A 21955-nucleotide genomic window follows, 5' to 3' on the forward strand; every position below is an offset into this window, starting at 1 on the left:
CAGAAACTGTCACCAGTAACAAGGCAGACAAACCACTGGGACCAGCAGCATCCCCAGCCAGCTGGCATCTAGGATCCCACGTGTGCCAGTAGCTGCTGATGTCTCTCAACACAGCCAGTGTTATTTCCTTCTGGTGAGACAGACTCTCCAGCCAAATCAGCAGCTCCTTGTGATCTTTGGCACTGCAAGGGCAGCAGCTTTTATTTTCCTATGAGTGCCTGAACTGAAAGCAACACCACATGGGAGCACAGGATTGGGGGCAACCATCCCATGCACAGCTCCTCAGCACTCTAGTGATCTGTCTGTCATTCAAAAATCAATTCCCAAGATGTGCTAGCTTTAAAATGAGGTACAAAAGCCACACATATGAAAGTTTTAAGTAAACAGCTAAAAGCATTTGGTTCTACAAAACACACAACTTTTTTTTTTTTTTTTTTAAATCTCCATGCTTTCCTTCTTTTTGTTTTTTTTAATCACAGATTAACTTTAGCTAATTACACACACATCACCTTTAACAATCACAACCCTTTTGGACAAACTTTAGTTTAAAACTCTAGCATAAAACACTGTCTCCTTATAGCCTCAAAGACTCCCTGACCTTCTCACCTGCTGTGCTGGGCACAATAGGCATTGCTCCCTTTCCATACCACAGGAAACAGAACTGAGACAGCAACAATGTGCACAAGCCAAAGGACCGGAGTACAGTAAAATAAAGAATTTCACAGATCTATACTCTCAAGAAGTATTTGGGGATGGTGAACATACAGAGAATGAAATGAAGTCTGAATCACTGTAAAAGCCAGGTGCTTTCTCTTTTTAAGTGAACTTAAGGGACTGCAGCCTGAAGAGCAAAGAGCCAAAGTTAATACTGAAAACCAGACTTCAAATATATCTCTACACTTCCAAAATATACTGGCATTTAATTTCTCTAATGATGCCGTATTGCTGTTATTGTTACAAAAAGATGCTGCAGTTAAGGTCTGTTTATCTCACTATTTTTCAGGCACACAAAACTCAATAAATTGTGCAATACATAAATGTCCTAAAAAATGTATTATCATGCTTTTTGGTAGGCTTTTACTCTTTTGGCAGCAATATATAATTTCTGTCTGGAAAAGATCTTCCTTGAAGTGTGTTCAGCACAACAAAACCCTTCCCTGCACATCTGTGTTCCAGGATGTGACTGGCGGCAACCTTCATTGCAATACTTCACCCAGCCAATGTTTTATGGCAATACAGTTTCATGTCAAAAAGGGAAGATGTGCAACTTGAGCTCATCAAATACAGCACCAAGGCTAGAAATATAATTTATTTTCTACGTCCACTGAACAGAGATGGAAAAAGTGTTCAGCTGGGTGAATATATTAATTTATTTTGTTGTCCATAAGAAATTAGAGTAAGACTTCAGCATAGTTAAAAATTACATGTTCAGTTGCTTCAACACTGAAAGAACTTTTTGTCTACTGGTAGGAGCTAAGATTCACACTTGTTCTGCTTCCTCTGTGAGTCTATGAAAGCACTGCATCAGAACTAAGCTAAAAGATGCACAGACTGGTTGATAAAACATGTTCCATGTTCTCATGTGCAGTGCTAGATTAACAGTTGGACTTGATGATCTTAAAGGTCTTTTCCAGTCTAAACGGCTCTGTGATCCACAGATCTTCATCTAATGAGAATCACCACTGTTTTCAGGGAAAACAGTGTACAGCAACTTTCTGCATTATTAAAACAGGCTCCTATAACTGAATTTCTATCACCAGTGCAGGCTGTTGCTAACTGGAAGCGCTGGGACAAATTCCCAAATGCCCAGACAATATGGGCCACAGCCATAGCAGTCAACGCCTGGGAAAACAACAAAGCCACTTTCTGCTTTTAGGAAAGCCTATGAAGAGCAAGCAGTATTCCAGGGAATACCCCACCCTGCAAACAGCAGAGTACTCACTCCCCTGAGACAGTCTCTCTACTTAAGTAAACAGCTGAGCATTATTCAGGCTCTCCTCAGCCTGGGGTTTTGGCAGCTAGAAAAAATGCTCTTGTATTTCTACTTTATCTTGTTAAGTGGCCACTTAAAACCAAGAGAGCCAGAGGATTAATGGTTATTTTGGTTATCTACCTGAGGGCAATATGCACAGTAGAAATGTTCTCAATAACAGAAGAAAGCTCAGCAGCATATTTCAATGTGACCTGGCTTTGAGGCAGAGTGCTAAGATGACCAGATTTACTTCTCAACTAAAATGTAAATAAATGCCAACGATTTAGTTCCCAGTGGTTGTTTTGAATAAATCAGCTCCATGCAGCAGGTATGATTCCATTATCCCAAAAAACCCCCATGGTTTATACTAGCACCTAATTGTCATAAGACCTATCATTAATGATAGGATTTTCTTTATTCCTCAGTGAGAGCCCTGAATGTTGCAGGATTTATCTTGCTGGCTCAGTAAAACAAGGGCAGTTCACACACTATGCTCTTCCCTTTTTCACCTTCTCCACACTAGTGCTTTCCCCCAGAAACCCAACCCATTGCCTCTGCTATTGTAGTTAATGAAACTTCCTTAGTGAACAAACCATGCACAATTTCCACGGCAGCTACAACCCTCATTACAAATAAACTAATTGTCCATGTGGATTCTTACAGTATTTTGAGCAGATTAGCAATAAAACTGACTCTTCATTAGCAACAGGATAAATAGTCCCCTGGATTTCACCAAGGCTACTGCACCCGTACAGAACAACTTTGTTTGATTCCTTTAGAGTCCACATGCAGTAAACTTTAGGGGGAAAAAAGTTTCTAAGTGTTTTGCAGTAGACAAATAATGTTCCCAAATATTAATCCTTTCCACTTTAAGCTATTTTTTTTTATTATTTAGACTTTAACTTCTCCATCTTCTTTGAACCACACTTTTCTACATTTATCGCCTCGCCAGTGGGCTGGAAATCAGTAATAGACAAAAATTTCCTTTGCCTTCCCTGAAATTTTAGGAAATCTCCAAATGCTGCATGACAAACGGGCCATGACTTACTGGCACTCCCACATACCACAAGGGCTGAAGCTGAAGGCTTTAAGCATTGCGAGACAGCCATGATCGCATTAAAGATTTAGCAATTCAGATACCAATAATTTTCACATTATAGTCTGGATTGGTTATCTGTTGTTTACATGTAAAATTCCCATCAAATCCATTTCAAAAAAGGTCAAAGAAATGGAATAGGATAGGGCTGAGCATTCTGTATTTTAAGATGAGTTTGAAAAATCAGTGTATTTTTTGGTGAAATTGAAATAATTTCAACCTCTCAAAAGACGCACATTTTGCTGTGCTTCAAGACCAATCATTCATCTCCCATTTGAGCAAACCTCGAAATACAGCAACATTTAGCTAGAATGAGCATTTGTGGCACTCTGATCCTGCTGGCTAGCTACAAATCACTTTGTAGAAACAGAACTGCTTTGGGGGCTGCACACATCTTGCTATTTGCTTACTGAATGTGGTTAAAACCACTAGCACTCTGCAGAGCCACCTCCTGTCCCCTTGGCTGGCTTTTAGAAGCACCAACACAGACACTGTTCCTGAATTTGGGATAAGAAATAGCTACAAATCCTGCATGGGTAGCACAGAAGACACTGGTAAATGTTTCCCACTCGTGCTTAGCGACAGCAAGGCTATGCATAGGTCAGACTGGAGCTCTCAATCAAGCAAAGGAAGAATGGAGCACAATTACAGCACAAGAAAGGAATAATTCACTTGGCTTTTCTGTCAGAGCTGTCCAGAAAACTCATTTACTACCTTGGTATTTCAGAGCCCTCATGTCTCACAGTGCACTCGTGTATTGGGTGCCTGAGAAGACTCAAAGCAGCACTCACAGAAATGAGTCTGCAGCAGTGCTACAGATGCAATACATGGATATTTAGCACTGTTAACACGTGTGGATACTCTTAGTTCAGTCAGAGAGAAAGGTTTTCTAACCAGGCGAGAGCCTGGGAAGCAGTTGGGAAAGAATACAAATAATTCTTTCATTTATCTTGTTGTTTACATTGTTTATAGATATGTTCTGCTACTGTGTGTCATTCACTGCACACCAATGGTGTGAGATGTTTTTACTCTAAGACCAATGAAATTAATCTGCACCATGTTCTCTATATATAGAGCGGTGCATTTAAAATAAAGCAGAGCTCATTCTCTTTACCTTCTACCATAGAGTCTTCATTCCCATCCTGCTCAATGGCAACAAACACACTCAAGTTCTGGAAAGAAATTACACACACACAGGAATGTCCCATCCTGCCCTGTCCTCTGATTAGGAGCTGACAGATGTTACAGAGAAACAAAGGTTGGTGCATTACGGATGCACTGTTTTGCTTTATATGTACCTTTGCAATCTTCTAGGATTTACAAGGCTGAGGAGAGTTAGTAATTTTTCCAGTAGGATGTGAAACAAGTAGGAAGTAAATTAGTGCACCTGCTTTAAAAATACAAAACAATCATGAATTTCAACCACCAAGATGCTATGAGAACAACTGAAACATGCACACCTGTTAAAAAGACAAAATCAGAACCTGCCTGCAGCAATGACAACGGGAATTCCCTTACAATCATGCTGCTAAAGCAGACTAGCAAATTTTTCCCTAAATCCGTAACTCTTACCACAAAGCACACAGGTACATCTTTGACATCCATGTACATATTTATTTATGTGCCACATACTTGCTACATATTGAAACAAAGCACACTAAGGTTCATGAAGAGGCCTCTGCCAATTCCATGGCACATGAAATAGAAGCACACAACAATTCAGTAAAGCTGGGCAAGTCATCATTAAATGCTGAGCCATACCACAAAAGATTAGGTGCCTTTTGGATGTGCAATAACCATTCCAAATTTAATTAGTGATAGTCAACTGTGATACCATTTTGGCCTACCAGCATTACCAGAAAGATAAAAGATAGAGCAGAAAAAGAATCTGCTTCAAATTAAAAAAAAAAAAAAATCCCCTGGACACTAAATCAACAAGTGGGAAAAAAAATTATACAACTGAACCACCTGCTTACTTACTTAAAAATAGGAACATAAAATTACATGAACCTAAGTATTACACTTATACACACAGAAAAGGCCTAGTTCTGTGCATTTCCACGGTAAGCAGTTGTAGGAATAAAAAACAAAATAGTTATTTCTAGTATTTCAGAGTTCAAACTTCACATGTATCAGGTCAGCAGCAAGCCATGAAATGTGCAGCATGGTAATATTACTGCACATCCAGAGAAAGGACACAGGGGCAAAGCAGTGACGTAAATGTACAAGTGAATAATTTGTTATTGTTGGTCACTGCAGAGTGAGAATGGCTGAGGCAGAGGCTGCTGAGGCTCCACATCCCCAGGGAACACAGGCAGCTGTGGGACAGACTCCCACACTGTAATGCTGAGAGAATTCTGCAGAGAAGAAATCAGCCTGGGATCAGAGGGTAAAAACACAGCTATAAATTTAGTTCTGCCTGAAAACAGGAAATACAAGATATTACAAGGATAGATGCAAGAGAGAAAAACAGGACTGACTACTAATGGCATGGTGGTAATGGAATAAGACCAGACAGGAAGGTTACTAAAAATAGCTCTCAGTGCTCTCTTCTGAAGATGGTTTCAGACTAAATAATGAAAATCGCTGAATAAAAATTCAAATGCTTTTCTGACTGGAAAACAAAGGCGACAACAAAACAGTGATGGACAACAACATTCCTATTAACTCAGGAGTGAAGAACCATGAATCTGAGGATCATCCCACACCTTTGCAAAATTTCAACCAATGGTCTCTAACTTATTCACTTACAGTAGCTGCTGCTGCAAAAAAGGGAAATATAATAATGCATTGTAAAATTCAAGGAACTCTTAGTAGCAGCTCATTTTGCATTATGTGGATCATAACCTGCTGGGAAAACATACCATTAATACTCTGCAAATAGGACTGGGTGCTGTTTTATTGCAGGCTGCTCTTCTAATTGTCCTTGCTGCCAGAGCAATCATTCATATTGGAAAGCACTTAGCCCAAGACTAAATAAGAGACACTTGCTCTACTAAAAGCTGTGAAAGGTTTCTTTAATACATTTCTTTTAAACAAAGTACTTGGAGGAGCTAAGGTGAAGCAGATGTTTTTGAATCACCCCAGAGAATACAAAAAAACTATTTCATCATTATATGATATAAGATATTACCCAAGGCACATGCTGGTAATAAAATTTTCCCACAGGATTCCTGTTGCTATTATCTTACCCTAAATATTACAATAACTTAATTTTCATAAATGAAGAAAGTACACAAATTAGCTGGAAGGCAATAGTAAGACATTCAAGAATCTTTGAAAAACTAACAGGTTTCCAACACAGTTTGCAAGTTGCAATGGTTTCCATAACTTCATTGAAGAGCTTCCACAACTTGAATGATTCCAAAACTCAAAAGATATTTATTTTATATTGCCTAAGAAATGGTGACTGATGTGATCCTATTCACTCCAAAGAAAGTCCCAGAAGTCCCACATCCTATTCCAGGCCTTCCTCAAGTCTCCTAACTTTGCTGTGATTAAATATAATCAGATAGTGAGCTAAAAAAAGGTTAAAAAAAAAAAAGCTACCTTTAAGGCTGAGCTCTGTGGGAAATCTAATAACAAAGCATGGCCTGGGGAAGTTGATGTGAGAGGAATAAATCAGCAGCGGTTTGAGGAAATTCTACATGAGCACTTGCACAGAATGCTACTTTTTTGTTAAAACATGGTAGTGGCAGGTGAGGGAACTGCCCAGCCAGGCAGTTTCTCCAAAGAAGGACCAAGAGATTTGGAAATTCTGTGTGGAAGAAGCAGATGCTCCCTCACAGCCTGGATAAGCACACAAGCCTGGCAGGGAGCTGTGCCATGCCAGGAAGCCACGACCAGCACCAGGGACACAGGGACCTCGCCCTCCTTGCTGGTCTTGTTGGGCACGGCCAAGGCAGCAGAACCCAGGAATTTTCCTTTGAGAAGAGACTAGGAACAACCATGAATGACTACACCACCCATACCAATCAGCTGGAACAGCTTTTGTTTTGTACTCAGCAGTTTGTAAACAAATGACAGCAACTTTGCTGCTTCCACAGCTGGGGTTCTGCACTTGCTTAGTAGGCCCTCATCAGGAAGATTTGGACCAGATTTGAACTTGAATTTTTGTTTAGAAAGAAGAGAGAGTAAGTGATTTCTAAGTGCAGCACTGAAGCACAGAGCACAACACCCATATTCCATTACACCACGTGTGAAGGACACACTTCCAGTTCCAGCTCCTGCTGCAGATCCCTGACCTGTGCTCTCACACCTCACTCCTTGGCTCGCTCCTCCAGTTACTGCAATGCAACTAAAACTGTTGATTCTGATCCTCAGAAATCACTGCAGTAAGTGGAAGCCTTCTGAGCACATGAAACTTTCCCTGAGAGCTTCAAAATACCTGAAACCTCTACAGGAGCAATAGAAAAGAAAAATGTTTCCCAACAAGCAGAGAAACAGCTATTGTTAAAATGGCTTGAACACTTAAATGCTCTGTGTCTGGAAGAACTGAAAGGAATCAGCTGAGATGTGATAATACCAGCATGGAAAAAAATACACAATTGCCAGGTAATTATGTATGATGCAACGTTTTATTATGTGATTTGAGGGGTATTAGAGCAACACAGAAGAGTGATTGCTGCTATATTGCTGTAGGAGAGTTCATATGACAATCACAGCTTTGTTTTTATTGTTTCCTGCTTATTAGGAAAAAAAAAATCCTCTCTTTTCTTTTGGACACGTTTTTCAGCTGAAAATATGAAAACTAAAATGACTCTTCCATTCTGAGATTAATGGCTGTGTAGTTTTGAACAAAAAATTCTGAATTTTAATCTATCTCAACGCATTATTTATATTTATGCAATAATTTATTTATTAATCATTATTTATATTTATGCAATCACTCATATGCTAGAACTTTCCTAAAGCCAAGGAAAGCAATATTTCAGAAAATTACTTAGCACTTTTAATAAAGATATTTCCATAATAAACATCCATGCAACAACTACAATCACAACAGAACAGATTGTTTTAAAGAATTTTTTGTTATGTCATAGGAAAAAAAATGAAAAAGTTGCCCTTAGAGCTAAATAAGCAAGAAGTTTTCTTTTAAGGATGACAGTGCAGTTTATTACAGCAGTTTACTGTCATTTCTCTTGCATACAGAGGTGCTGCTGACAAGGCAACAGAGAGGCACTGATCAATTGAGCAAATATTTATTTACATTCTTAAACATCAGCTACCTATTGCATTTTATAAAATACCTGCATTTTTACTTCCCTCAGATCTATTTCTCTGAAATACTATGATCCTTTGAATTACTATCTCCACCACATATGAAGTCATTAAAATTAGGATGAGGCAGATACCAGCGTACTTTTTGTCCTTCCTTTGGAGCTCTAAGCAAACCCCATCATCTCATGGAATCAAGGATACCTGGGTACACCAAGTCAGTCACAGGATGATTTTAGCAATGGTCATTAGGAGATATAAACAGAGGCATTTAAGTCTTTATTTCCCCTGACTAAAGACGAACACGGAGCTTCCACAGTGTGGTGGAAAAGTAGAAAGATTCATAGATACAGTCAAATAGAACTTTGATTTTAGAACTTAATTCTTCAAAATACTCCAAAAGAAAATATGCATTGTGATTACCTTGGGACCTGCTGTGCTACCTCAAAAACAGATGCTAAATTGAGAGCACTAATTACAGAATAAGTGCCCACTAAATCAGACCTGATGCTGCAGCACAGTTGTTACAGACATTCCTGCTAGTTTAAAAGAGAAAAGTACGTTCCTAGCAGGCAAATCATATTTTGTGCATCACTTTCTGCCTCTGCATGGCTGAATTTAACACCTTAGCACCACTCACTAGCAATAAAATCAAGCAGTGCCATCCCCCTTCCTCCTTGGCTGCTTTACAACTGGTTTCAGTCAGGGTCAGAGTGCCCTTTGTACAGTGCATTAGCAAAGGGCACTCTCAAATCAGGATATAATTGAATAACAGCTCTCTGTCAGGTGGTGACAGCTCCCTCACGTCTCACTCGAAGAGCCAGGAAAACATTATCTCAAATGTCAATGAGAATGAGGAAACAACAATAAAGAAAGGCAACTACTTGAAATTGTTTATAAAAAAAAAAAAAAAAATCAAGACACTCATAAAGACCAAGATTCTTAGAATTTTGAGTCAGAAAACCTTTTCCTGCGGCCCACATACATGCACATTGTTTTTCCACTTTGTCTGGTCTAAACAATAATGGCACTTTCTGAACCACTAATCCCACTGACACTACGGCACAGTTTCTTCGTTTATAAATTGAGCCTAAGGTTTTCCACAACCCCAGGGCAGACAGCAGCTGACAACATTTAATTAGGCAATACATACTGCAAATGGAAAACACAGATTTAGAGGAGAAAAACCAATCAGCTACTAAGTATTAGATGAGAAGTCGCTCATTTCAGCAGCAGCCAAAATAATTTCTGTCTTTCCACTAAGCTGTTTCCTGGAAAGCAACATCTTTAAAGTATAGTTACATCTCAAAAATCCAACACACAGAGGAAAAATAATGTTTAAGACGGATCACACCTTTCCATCCCACAGATTCCCAAGCTGCTTTATAAAACCAGTCCTACTACTTGAATGAAATGCATTTTCCTATCTGGAAACTGCACAATGCAGAACAACAGAGGAGCAAAATGAAGTTCTGGCAGAGGACATATGGGCCTTGTGTTTTCACACAGCAGGACTCAACTGGACTAAGAGGCTTGCAGTAAAAAATACCAAATAAAGGCCCTTCTCCCTTAATTTCTCTATCCAGCCTTTTTTTATCACTGATAAACTACTTCTTCTTGTGTAAAACCTACCACTAAAGAAAGACTTCCAATACTTTTTTGAAACAGCTATTTTGCCAGGCCACCTTTGTCTGATGTCCTTGGCTCCACCTGATCTCTCCCCATTTTTCTGCCAGGATGCAGATGGCCAGAGGGAGCATTTGCTAGAATTCATTCTCAGTAGCACAGCCCTCCACAATCAGGCTGTGGTCCTCACAGCAGTTCTCTTCTTGGGCTGAACCTGCCAGCACTGACACCGGGGGTCTTGGCAGACATCTGTTTAAATTAAGAGGCCCAAATTCCTGCTGATTAATGACCATTTTCTCAGAATAAACACAGAATATCATGAGTTAATTAAGGTACGCATTCAATTAATCTCACTGGTGTCAGGTGCACCACTCCACATCAGATGCAAGGGAAGAAATCCTCTGGCACTTCAGGACACAGCACACACATCCCAACAGCCTGGGGTTTATCTGACACAGAGGGCAGCAGCTCCACACACATTCCTGCAAACCCCAGAATTAAACTGTGCACAAACTAAATTTATCCCATCACATATCCAAAAACTTCTCTTCAAATGAACTCCGCTCAGTCTTAAAGGTTTGCGACTTCACTGTGTTAGTGCTGAGAATTAAAGCCATTTACTTCTCTGAATACTCATGACTTGAACTATTAAGGAAAGTTACTTTCAGTCTATTCTAGGTGTTCAGCCTGCCCCAGAAGCTGCTGCCAGCATCTGAGTGGTGCAGCTGACAGGGAGGAATCCCAGACAAGCACATCTCTCGTGCACACAGGGCTGAGTGAGGTCTGCAGAGACAGCCTGGGTGCCCCTGCAGCTCCAGGCACTGTCCATCACTGCTCAGGTTTCCTTCCACAGCAGCTCCAGTGCCATTGCCAAAGAAATGCTACAAATTCCACTCCAAATACCATTCCTGACTGTAGGTGTAGAAGAAGGGATTGCAAGTGACCTCAGCCCTGATAAATCACAGCTGTACTAATTACCAAAGAAGAACAGCCTTGCCCCCAATGCGTCGTGGCTGTGACTAACAAAGAGAAGTGTGATAAAAGGGTGGGTTGGCCAGTCAGGGAGAGCCTGGAGGAAGGGGACCTAGAGGAAGAAGAGGAGCCCTGAGGACGAAGGAATGATCCAGAGAGACACAAAGAAGAATGACAGAAGGAAGAGAGCTGCTGCTGCAGAAGATCTGCTGTGAGGTCAGTGTGGGTCTGACAGAGTTGGAGCCTGCAGTCATACTCGAGCTAGGTATGACTTGCAGTCATAGCCAGCAGTCGGAGTCTGCCAGAGAAGCCAACAGCAGAAGTTTGCTGTAGTCAGAGTCAGGATGGCTAAGCTGTAAAGAATAAACCAGGACCTTTTTCTTGTTGTTAAATGAGAGTCTGTGTCTTGGCTCATGTCTACCCCTAAAAAGAGATCTGCTGCAGCACCTGACTGTACTCATCCTAGCCTCTTCTGTACTGAAGAACAGCATAAACTGTTTGGTCAAGAACATCAACTCTGAGAAATAAAACCAGGCTCTCTATTAATGGCATTAAATCTACAGTGTTCTTCCAGAAAGATAACAATTTGAAAATATTTTTAGAGACCGTCATGAGGCATATAAGAAAATACCAGAAATACATGGACTGAGTACCCAGGGCCCCATGTCACTCACATGTAAGCAAAATAATATCAATTTTTAAACTTGTCTACTTCTTTTGTACAAGCCTTAACTCGGGGCTGGAAGTTGTTCACAGCTAGCAGTGCTATGAATGTCAGAGCCAAGAAGTCCATTTGCCAAATAAAAGCTGAATTTTAAATGCTAGAATGAACAGGAGACCTTAAAACATTTGTAAGTAAGTTTCAGAAGAGCGTGTTGTCCACTGTCTTGGGATCATTAGGTTAGATTACAGGAGTGCAGGTCATTATCTCTACAAGGCTGATGCTGTAAAACAAAAGGTATCACTGCCATGATTGGTCAAAAAGACCAACAGAATCAATAACTCAATATTAATAGACAGAAAATGCGATAAATCAAGTAAAGGAACAAACCAGAATGTTCACCCTGGAATGCCGTGAATTTCACATCCCCAGAGTCACAACAGCTTTCAGAGCAGAACTCAGCAGGGACTTTACCACATTCCTGCAGGCTCTTATATACAGAGCTTGTTATTGCAGTGCTCTGCATGGTGGTTCTTGGCTACTTTTGTCTCACCCTCCTGAGCAATAAATTATGGCCTAAAGAAGCCACGTCTCCATGAAGTTCACATGTATTTCTCTCAACATATTGCACAAGTCACAGTAGCCTATGTAAAAGCTGACTCATGATGTAATTTCTGTCTGCTAAATAGAAAATTGAAGCCTCTTCCAGCATTGTTGTCTGTTCCACTGCTCACAGCAGGTTTTGAACCATCCTTCTGGAAATGAAATAGTATCAATATAAAGATACTTAAAAGCATTAATGTAATTGTGCTTCTCTGGTTAATTGGCAGCAGCAGAAAAAAATGTTCTCATAATTATACACAGTCTGATTTTAATGCCAATACTAGATACAAACCCTTGCAAAACTGCTGCTAGAAGTAAAGCCAGTTCAAGTCAGTCTCTTGCTGTGCTGTCACTGATCTTGGCATCTTCCAAATGACCAGCTAAAGGTCTACCTTTCCAACACATCTGTACGGCAAATAAATCTTCTTTCTGTCCAGCTTTAATTGTGGCTTCATGTCATACACCTGAAAGACTCCAAAGACATTTAATGCCTCCTCTGTGTCCTTCATTCTTTAGTCTTCCCACTCCATAAGGTAGAGGTCCATCTCTTCCACGGATATTTTTTCTTTACATATTTCTCCAGCTACAAAGAGCTCTTGTCCTGCTGCCTTCCTCCTGCTGGCTTCCCACTGCTGCCTCACCTCCAGTCCTTCCAATTACACATCTATCAGCCTCCTCTCTCCCAGAAACACAGAAACTTTCCCCCTGACATAGCCTGAATCTCTCCTTATTCCCAATCACCCTAAATCCTCCTCCTTAAGAAAAACTGGTATCCTCAAATGAGGTCCTGCCCTCATCTTCTGTCGATAATTGTGCATGATTTTAGCAAACTGAAGGACCTGGCAGTCACTCGAGCAAGAAGTGACAGTGATACAAAGGCATACCTGCTTCAAGGTCCTTTCCTATCAGTTCTGTCATCCCCTTATCATTTTCAGAGCCTGGGAGTGGATGAGTCCTAGCACAGTTTCCAAGGGTAGCCCACAGAAAGCCAAAGATCCATGAATGGTCTGTGCTCAGTGTGCCCACACTGCAGAGGGGCAAGCCACGGCACTGCACCCAAAGGGGATGGACAAAGCACTGGAGGAATCATCACGGTGACACACAAAGGTTCTGTTCCAACAAGGAAATGAGCAGAATAAGAAACAAAAGTACAAGTTACATTTCCAGTTTGAAGAGAAAAGCACTTCCCCACCTACTGCCCCCCCAGGCAGCTCCCAATTATCCTTGCACAGCCACACTGCACAGCTTGCTCCCATCTTTAACTTGTTCTTTGTATCAAATCACAGACCCAACTTCAAACCCAACCACCCCAGAGAGATCCTGAGTTCCTGGGAAATCAACTGAATGGCATATTTGACAATTGCCACTGCTCTGGATGCACATGGAAATGAGCTCTCTCCAGCACAGCCCCCTGGGCTGCAAGCCCCAGTTACCACACAAAGTAAAGCATCCACTAAGTGCTGTTCGTATTCACCATATGAACATTTCATGAACTGAAACTCAAATGAACCAAACCCAGTGAACAACTATTTTTATAAACAGGAAATTATCATAATCCTCAATTACAAAATCAGGATTGCCCTCAATTAATTCATATTTTGTGCTAAGCACACAATGCCTTTACATGTCAAATGCCTTTTCAGCAGTACTGAGAATGAGATCCCTGATTAGATGAAGGCAGAATTACAAAGAAAAAAAAAATCCCAAACCTTAATCTTTAAAGAGCATTACTGCTTCTCAAATCCTAGTCTGGGCTAATAAATCCTTTTATAATTTCAAATCTAATTTCTGTAAATACCTTATGAAAAGGTATTTGAAAATATAAGAATATGCTTTTTATAGTTGTACAAAACAATTAAACACATTGCTTACTCAATCTTGTTAGCTTCTAGCAAAAGAGAAGGAAAATTTGTCCATCTGTAAAGAAAATACTTCATTAAAGGCCTTTTGATGTTTTCATATCCCCAAATTACCAAAGTTTTTGAAAGAACTGCACCTACTTATTTATACGAAGGAACATATACAAAACCAGGCAATTCAGACAATGTTCTTTTGCTAAAAATTAACAGAAATCAGTAGCTGTCAGCCATGATGTACAAATTCCTTATCCAGCAACGCTGGAAATATAGCTACAGTCTCAAAAATGACTTGATCACATCATTTTATCCAACAGAATCCATCACAGCTTTCTCCTTTTGGTGATGCAACAGTTTATTTGTATTTTTCAGATCCTCTTGATCAAGAATCAATTTGAGGGCAAAAAAAAATTAGGTTTTGTTCTGCCCCAGGTACCATCATAACACACATTAATCATGTTCCTATTGCACAAGTAAATTAAATTTTTGTTTACTCTGTTAGGTTTTCACAAATGCAATTAAAGGTAGGATTTCTGAGCACTAAAAGTTATGATGGATTTCATAATGATATTTTAAGGAAAAATACATATTGATGCCTTTTTATTTCCACATGAAGAAACTTTATTTTGGAATCCATGCAGGCTCAAGAAATCAGTTTTAAAATAGGTCTCCAAAGAGGCACCATTCTTTAACCCACAGTGGTTTTATACTAATGATGGTGTCTGAATGGAGAAGATGCTCTCAAGTTTCATTTCCTCGCCCCCTCTCTGAGAGGGGAAGAGAGAGAGATGAGTTTTTCTTATGGAGATGCCTCCTTTAACTAAGAAAATAGGACGTTTTTCCCAGGCAGCTAGGACAGAGAGGCCCAATATCCCCAAGTAAAGAAAAAAGATGTATTTTGGAGTATATCTGTTAGATATAGCAGGGCAGCTGAGAACTCAAACTGAATTTAAGGGCAGAGGAATTGATGCTGAATCTTCCTGACCATGGTGAACTGCTTTAAACTGCCTGGACAAGTTTAATGCCTGAGAGGGAAGCTGCAAAAATCCAACAATCCTCATAACAACTGTCCCCATGGAACGGGAGTGCTTCGGGCAGATCCTAAGGCCCATTCAGAGAAATTCACCTCAGCTCCTTAGAGTGAGCAGAAAGGCATTTAAACACTTGAAGAGCAAATTGTACCCTTTCTTTCTCCAAAATTAATGTGAAAACTTTCAAAAGGCTTCAAAAAACTGCTATCTGCTCCAAGCCTCAGAGTAAAATAGTGGGATAGAGCTGAAAAAGAAGAAAGAGCAGGCACAGAAGAAAACCAAAGAGCAGAAAAATGCAAATGAGTGCTCAACTTTTTATCCTAAGTGTGCAGGTAAGACTCAAGCAGCTAAAACAAAAGCAAGATGTAAGTTCTACAGCCCATGGCACAGGGAAATAGGAATGGAGATAATGTAAGGAAGCCCCTAAGAACTTCACAAAGAACCATCAGATTGTTAAATAATAATAGAAATATAAAAATATTTGTCAAGTGCAGCAGATGAAACGACAGAAATCTTAGAATAATTTAAGAAAGACTGAAATTGCCTAGAGAGCACAGTAATCTCAGTCTAGCTGAAAAACTTAATAGATTAATTAGCCTTTAAGAGACTCATTCAGGATGTTTTTCTCGCTGTTTAAGGGCACCCATGATGGCTGGGAGCAGACCAGGTCAGGGAGTGTTCAGGACAAGGCAACTGATACAGAAGGGCAGGCTTGGAAATCACTAGACCCTTTTTTTTAATCCATTCTTTTAAAGATGAATAATGATTGAAGGTAAGCCTGGAAATTCAGTAACACACCAGAAAGTCAGGAGGCCACAGAGGCAAACATTAATAAAAAAGACCAATTATGTCACAGAAGAAACACTGCTTTATGTTCAGAACTAACACTGATATTAAAAACAGGTTCTTAATACAGAGCACCACATAGGAAATGCTCCTCACACTGTAACAACTGTAGAGCCCTTGGTTAATAAAATTTTAAATAAAATACAAGGATAATATGCATACCAAAGGAGGTAATGCATTTACAGTCAAGTGGTAAAAGTGTAAATTCAAGACTTCAATGCAATTAGGAACATAGAATTCTATTATTCTTTGCAAAAAGCATTAAATTATGTGGGTTAGGGCTTGTTTCTAGCATTCTTTTTTTCTTCAAGTATAACAAAGAAAAAAAAAGAAATCCATATTGGGTACTTGCCCCTCCTCATCCCGTCCACACAAAACTTCACATTTAAAAAGGCACTTTTGTTTTACAATGAAAACACAGTAAGCAAAATGCCTCTTGTTCATGCTCAGAAACAAAACAGATTAAGTTATTTTAAAGCCTCCTCTAGATCAGATAAATGAGTGAGAATTCAAATTTGGCATGAAAGCTTCTCAGATTTGACTGAAACAGTGCTCAGGACATGCAGTGGTTGAGGGAAAATCCCCACCCAAGGGGCTCCTCTGATCTCATCATCCTCTGAGCAGCCTGCTCACAGAGCCAGGGCTGAGAGCAAACATTGCCACACTTCACTCTGCTCTCACTTTGGCTACCAAAAATCTCTATTGACAGACCATTTGTTCATTAAAATGTATTCTGGAATTCCTGGAATAACACTTCTGGGGAAAAAAAAAAAAAAAAAAAAAAAAAAAAACCCTATCCAAACCCTAGGATAAGAACCTTAACTACTTTCAATTTAATAAAGCTAACATTAAAAATTAAGTGCTTTGTTTACACACAGATGGCAAGAGAGATCATACACCCAGTGCAATTTTCTGATTTAAAAAGAAAAGGCAAGAGACAGAAAAATTAAAAGAATCTATCTTGAGAAGACAATGCATGGGCAAGCCAGTTAAAGAAAGTCACCCAAAGGAAAACTTGAACAATTTCAACAGAAAGCAGAAGTTAAAATCTTGTAATTTTGCAGCTGGATCACTTAAAATACCTAAAACACAAACGCTATGAGAAAGGACAAAAGAGAAAAATGGAAACCAGTTTGTCCTGGGAGATGCAATCATGCTCCAGAACACAGAATTAGCATAAAGCTCTCATGCAGTCCAGGAAAAAATTCTGCCCAGCCCTCAGAGCACTGTGATTCCTTCCCAATCAGCATCCCAGGCATTCCCAAGGAGCACAGGACTCTTTCAGGAGAGCCAAACATCACCCCATTTCCACTGGAGGTAACAACCACTGATCTGAGCAGTGGAAAAACAATAACTAAACTCTGAAAATCCTAGACCTGGCTGGGGGTAAGCAAAGGCACATCACCTTTCCCAATGTTCTTATTGAATTCTCTCCACTCTTTAAAACCCACCCAGCTCCACCTGTGCCCTCCAGAAGCTGCAGCTATTGACACATCAGAAAAGATGTGCAATCCCTGCAGCAGAGGCACAAGGGACAGCTTTGCCCTGGCTGTGTGTCTGGAAAAAAACACTTCAACCACAGACCCACCAAGGTGTTTTTGAAGCTTTATTCATGGGAGTTTGAAAGCCAGCTGAGACATGGCTGCTTCTCTATTCTAATCACTATCCTTAGTAAAGCACAGCAAAAAGACTGGCAAATGTTCAGTCAATAATCAAGAGAACAACTGACATTTCAGCTGGAATAACTGATACATGAAATTATGTTGGTTTACTTTCTGAAGGAGAAAAAAGCCTAAAACGATGCTAAGGGATTATCCATCAAGCTTAGCAACAGAAAAAGTTTCATAGAGTAAAAGAGAATATTTGCACAAAACAAGTAATATTGACCTGGACATAAGCATCTCAAATGGATAAAATCACTTCCACATAAGGAAAAAATGCATCAATTCTTCTTTAGTGGAAGAAGGCTGTACATACTGCCTATGGACTACCCTGGGTTGGAGAGATTTTCTGTAGTTACAGCTAAAATGATGTTTCCTCTCACCATTCACAAGACACCCAAGGTCTGGTCCTTGGGTGGTTCAGATCTCATTCAGCTTCTGTGGTTTTCATTAACAAATAACTCACTTGTTTGGGGATGAAGACAGGAAGTGTTTAATCCGGCTATGACCCAGACAGCAGGCACAACTCTCAGGAGGTGTAAAAAACAAGAAGTATACACAAGAAGCATACACTTCCCTATGGTTAAAAGTTCTAATAGAGGCAAATACAGTTGCACAGATCTGTTTGTGATATTTCATTGCAGAAACAAGTTTAAAGCAAAGGAAAAAAAAAAAAAAACCTAAACACTATTTCAGAACAAAACAACAGCAACCTGAGTGGGCATTCAAGTTCAGTGAAACCTGGCATACTCAGGAAAGTGGTTATTTGCTAAAACCTCAAATTCTAGTCCACCTTTCTCCAGTACTTAAGTTTTTTTCAAAGCTTGGCATTTCAATTTCATATGTTATGTATTGCAAATTATAGAAAAAAAAGTAAAAGAAAATAAATAATGCCTCTTAGAAGAGTGGCTGTGAAAAGGTTGGGAGATGCACAGTGTAAGCCAGGAAAAAGATACCAGAAATACCTGACATGTCCTTGAAGACATTGGCAGTTGACAGAGTGGTGCCTATGAGAGAATGAAACAACTTTATAAATAAAACTGTAATAACAATAAAATAAAATAATAACATTAAGGAGATTAGTGAGAAGAAATTCAAGTAAATGATCAACACACCTATCCATTTATATCTTCCCCATTGAAGCTGTAGGAAAAAAACAAAATATAAGATTTCTCTATTCACTCTTTACTATTCAATTTGGGTGCCTCAGGTCAGTGGCAATGCCACAGATGTTGAGAGAGAGACAAGGAACAGGAGAAACAGCAGCAGACTGGAAAATGCAGGAGTACTCTCAAAGGGAGTAACTATTTCCTTCTGTGAGTGAGAAGACAGCAAGGTTCGGACAACTGGCGCAGTTGGAAAAAAGACCATTGAGTCCAGCTGCTGCCCCAGCTCTGCCAACACCCCCACCCCACGTCCCCAAATGCCACATCCACGTGGCTTTTAAATCCCTCCAGGGCTGGGGACTCATCACTGCCCTGGGCAGCTGTGCCAGGGCTGGACACAGCCTCCCTTTCAGTGAGGGAATTGTCCCTAACAGCCAGTCTAAACCTCCCCTGGCTCAACCTGAAGCCATTTCCTCTTGTCCTAATGTGACAGACAATTTGTGCAAAACACAAGCCATCAGCTATTCTAAATTCAAAAAAAAGGGTTTTCAATGACCTTGCTTTTCTTATCCAGACTTTTTTTTGTCCAAGCTGCATCAAAGATGTGCAGCCCTCTCTTTCTTCATCCAGGGAATAAAGTACATTTTAGTTGAGAACTGTAAATGAAACATTAATCTTCCAAAATATTTATGCAATACTCAATAGCTTTATGTCCTTTATGAACCATCTACATAATACTTTGCATCACTTTTTATTTTTCTGATTTAAGAAGAGATTTTTAAAAAAGTAATTGCTATGTAGTACCTTGGAAGGTATTCTGCAATATAAATTGCCCATATGCTGTGTCTTAGTTATTCAGACAGACCTTGCAGAAACGAGGTATGAAAACATGCCCTTGAATAATAACTGCAAGTAGTGTGTACCCAGCAGAGGCAGGGGAGAGCTCAGCGTTTGTCTGCAGCTGCTGTCACTGCAAGGATTGCAGCTCAGCTGGAAATTCCCAGCCTCACTTCAGAAGAGGCACCTGCAGCTTGGTGGAGCAGCTCCACAGCAGGCACCCAGCGCTGCCCGAGCTGCCCTGCAGCGTCCCAGGAGCCTCACACAGGGAATGGATCCAGGCATAAGGGCAGCAGCAAAGGAGAGACTCTCAGCACGTCACAGTCCTGGCCATGAAACACCCAAAACAGCTTCCAGCCTCTACACACACTGCAAGCACTGAGGGCTCACCTCGGCTGCAAAGCTGGATGTAGGGTTCAGGTCCTTGCTTGGGCAGTTACCCTGCTGGGTTTGGAGCTGTCCCAGAGCTCACAGACACTGCCCACATCCTGCAGGAGCTGCAGCAACAAAAGGGACAGCACAGAGCACCGAGCCCCAAGCCAGCACAGGGCAGGGGCACAGAGCCAGAGGCTGCTGCAGGAAACAGCATCTCCAAAACCCCACTGCTGCTGCTGCAGGAAACAGCATCTCCAAACCCCACTGCTGCTGCTGCAGGAAACAGCATCTCCAAACCCCACTGCTGCTGCTGCAGGAAACAGCATCTCCAAAACCCCACTGCTGCTGCTGCAGGAAACAGCATCTCCAAACCCCACTGCTGCTGCTGCAGGAAACAGCATCTCCAAACCCCACTGCTGCTGCTCAAGGAAACAGCATCTCCCCAGCCCACAGCAGCTCTTCCTCACCTCTCACCAGCCTGGGAAGGGAGCTCACTTGTCCAGCACATGTTCTGCTCACAAGAAATGTCAAAGAGCCAAAAGAAAAACAAGATAAACCTACCTGAAGTCATTTTTCCCTGTCACCTGTTCATTTCCCTTTCCCTAAAAACAGTTTCAAGATGTTTATTTCTCAGCTGGATCACAACTTGGGTAACTTGTTTTCTTAAGCCTTACTAAGACTGAGATAAATACAGGACTTCAGGTCTTTTGTTTTGCATTGACAGAACATTATAATGTACATTTTCTCTGCATCCCCAGATAAGTATTAAAGTTAAGATCCCTGAATTAAGGGAACACCAGCTTGTAGTCTTTAATATTAATAAAGCTAATTAGGCAGAAATAAGACTAACTTAGAGCACATTAAGGGGAAAAAAGGCTTTGCTGGCATATTTTCTCTGAAAATCCAAGCTAACATTTCTCATTCTTTGTGAAAAGCTTCTTTTCATGTGTATGTTCAGGGACTTTAGTAGCAGAATATTGCAAATGCAGTAAAGACAGTGATAAATTTGCAAGGACAAGCCAAGAGCAATCTAATTGTGTTGTTTCAACCAAAGCCAGCTCAATGACTAAGCTCTCTAAGGACATAGAATATAAAGCCTTCTTTTATTTAACGACTGCAATTCAATTTCTGCCACTGTTGGTCACCTGAGGAAATCCCAAACGATGAAAGATTTCCCCTCCTGGAGACAATGAATAACAAGATATGAGTCTTACCTCCCTGATACAGAAACTGCAACAGTACTGAATGAAGATCTGTCCAAATCTGACTAAGGAGAGAGAAGGGTTTGTTATTTCTGCTTGTTTGGGGTCAGATTCCTGTTGTTCAGGTGCAGTCAGTGCCCTCTATTCAAACACAACAGGTGAAAAGGTCCTGGATCAGAGCAGCACCTGCTGCTCACAGGATGTTCTGTTCCAGCTCCTCAGAACCACCTTGGCTTACCAACAGATTCATGCTCTAAGAGGGCTAAAAGTGTCTATTACATATAATCTTTATTACTTGATATATTTCAACAGTAAGGAGGATGCCTCATGATAGGATGACTTAATCTCCACTGTTAATTAACCATTCATTAGAATCACTATGCAAATCTAATAATACATTACACAAGGTTGGGATTTTTCCAAACCTACTCATGTTCACAGTTCAAAATACCATTAATTAGCAAGTACGTCCCATTATTTAAATAGGGTTAGGGAATGTGCAAAGTAATTTTTCCTTAATACATGCCCCCAGATTTTTCGCTTTAAGAAATCTGTCAAGTGTTAATTGCTGTGTTTTGTGTATACAAGACTGCTCAGGAACACTGAACATGCTCTGAGAATTTCATCAGTCTGTGCACCCCTCTTTAGTAATTTTACAACTCTACAAATATACTTTATAATTTTTCCAAAATAGCCTTTTCTTATGAATTCCACAATGCAATGAAATGTGACATTACAGATAACACACAAATTGTTGCTCTCGTACACAACAATTTACAAAACTGCACTTTTACTTTTCTGTCCTCATAAATGAGAGTTCTTCATTTTTTGTGTCACCTGTCCACATCATTCATGTTTTATTCCTGCTTTAAACCTGACTGCTTCATCAAAGGA

At 40.3% G+C, this 21955-nt stretch overlaps 1 protein-coding gene across 2 annotated transcripts in view; it reads right to left on the bottom strand.

Moving 5' to 3' along the window:
• Window positions 1–21955, bottom strand: part of CLSTN2 (calsyntenin 2) — a 313046-nt gene that overhangs the window by 262230 nt on the left and 28861 nt on the right. Inside the window, exon 1 of one of the 2 annotated variants that reach the window (XM_053951581.1) lies at window positions 18507–18547. The exons of the other annotated variant lie outside the window; for it this stretch is intronic. Within the exon in view, the coding sequence (XP_053807556.1) occupies window positions 18507–18513 (7 nt within the window). The 5' untranslated portion in view covers window positions 18514–18547. Of the gene's footprint in view, window positions 1–18506; window positions 18548–21955 lie in introns of those variants that run through there. 2 annotated transcript variants of the gene reach the window in all.

This window comes from Vidua chalybeata, chromosome 10 (assembly GCF_026979565.1).
Source record: "Vidua chalybeata isolate OUT-0048 chromosome 10, bVidCha1 merged haplotype, whole genome shotgun sequence".
Lineage (NCBI taxonomy): Eukaryota > Metazoa > Chordata > Aves > Passeriformes > Viduidae > Vidua > Vidua chalybeata.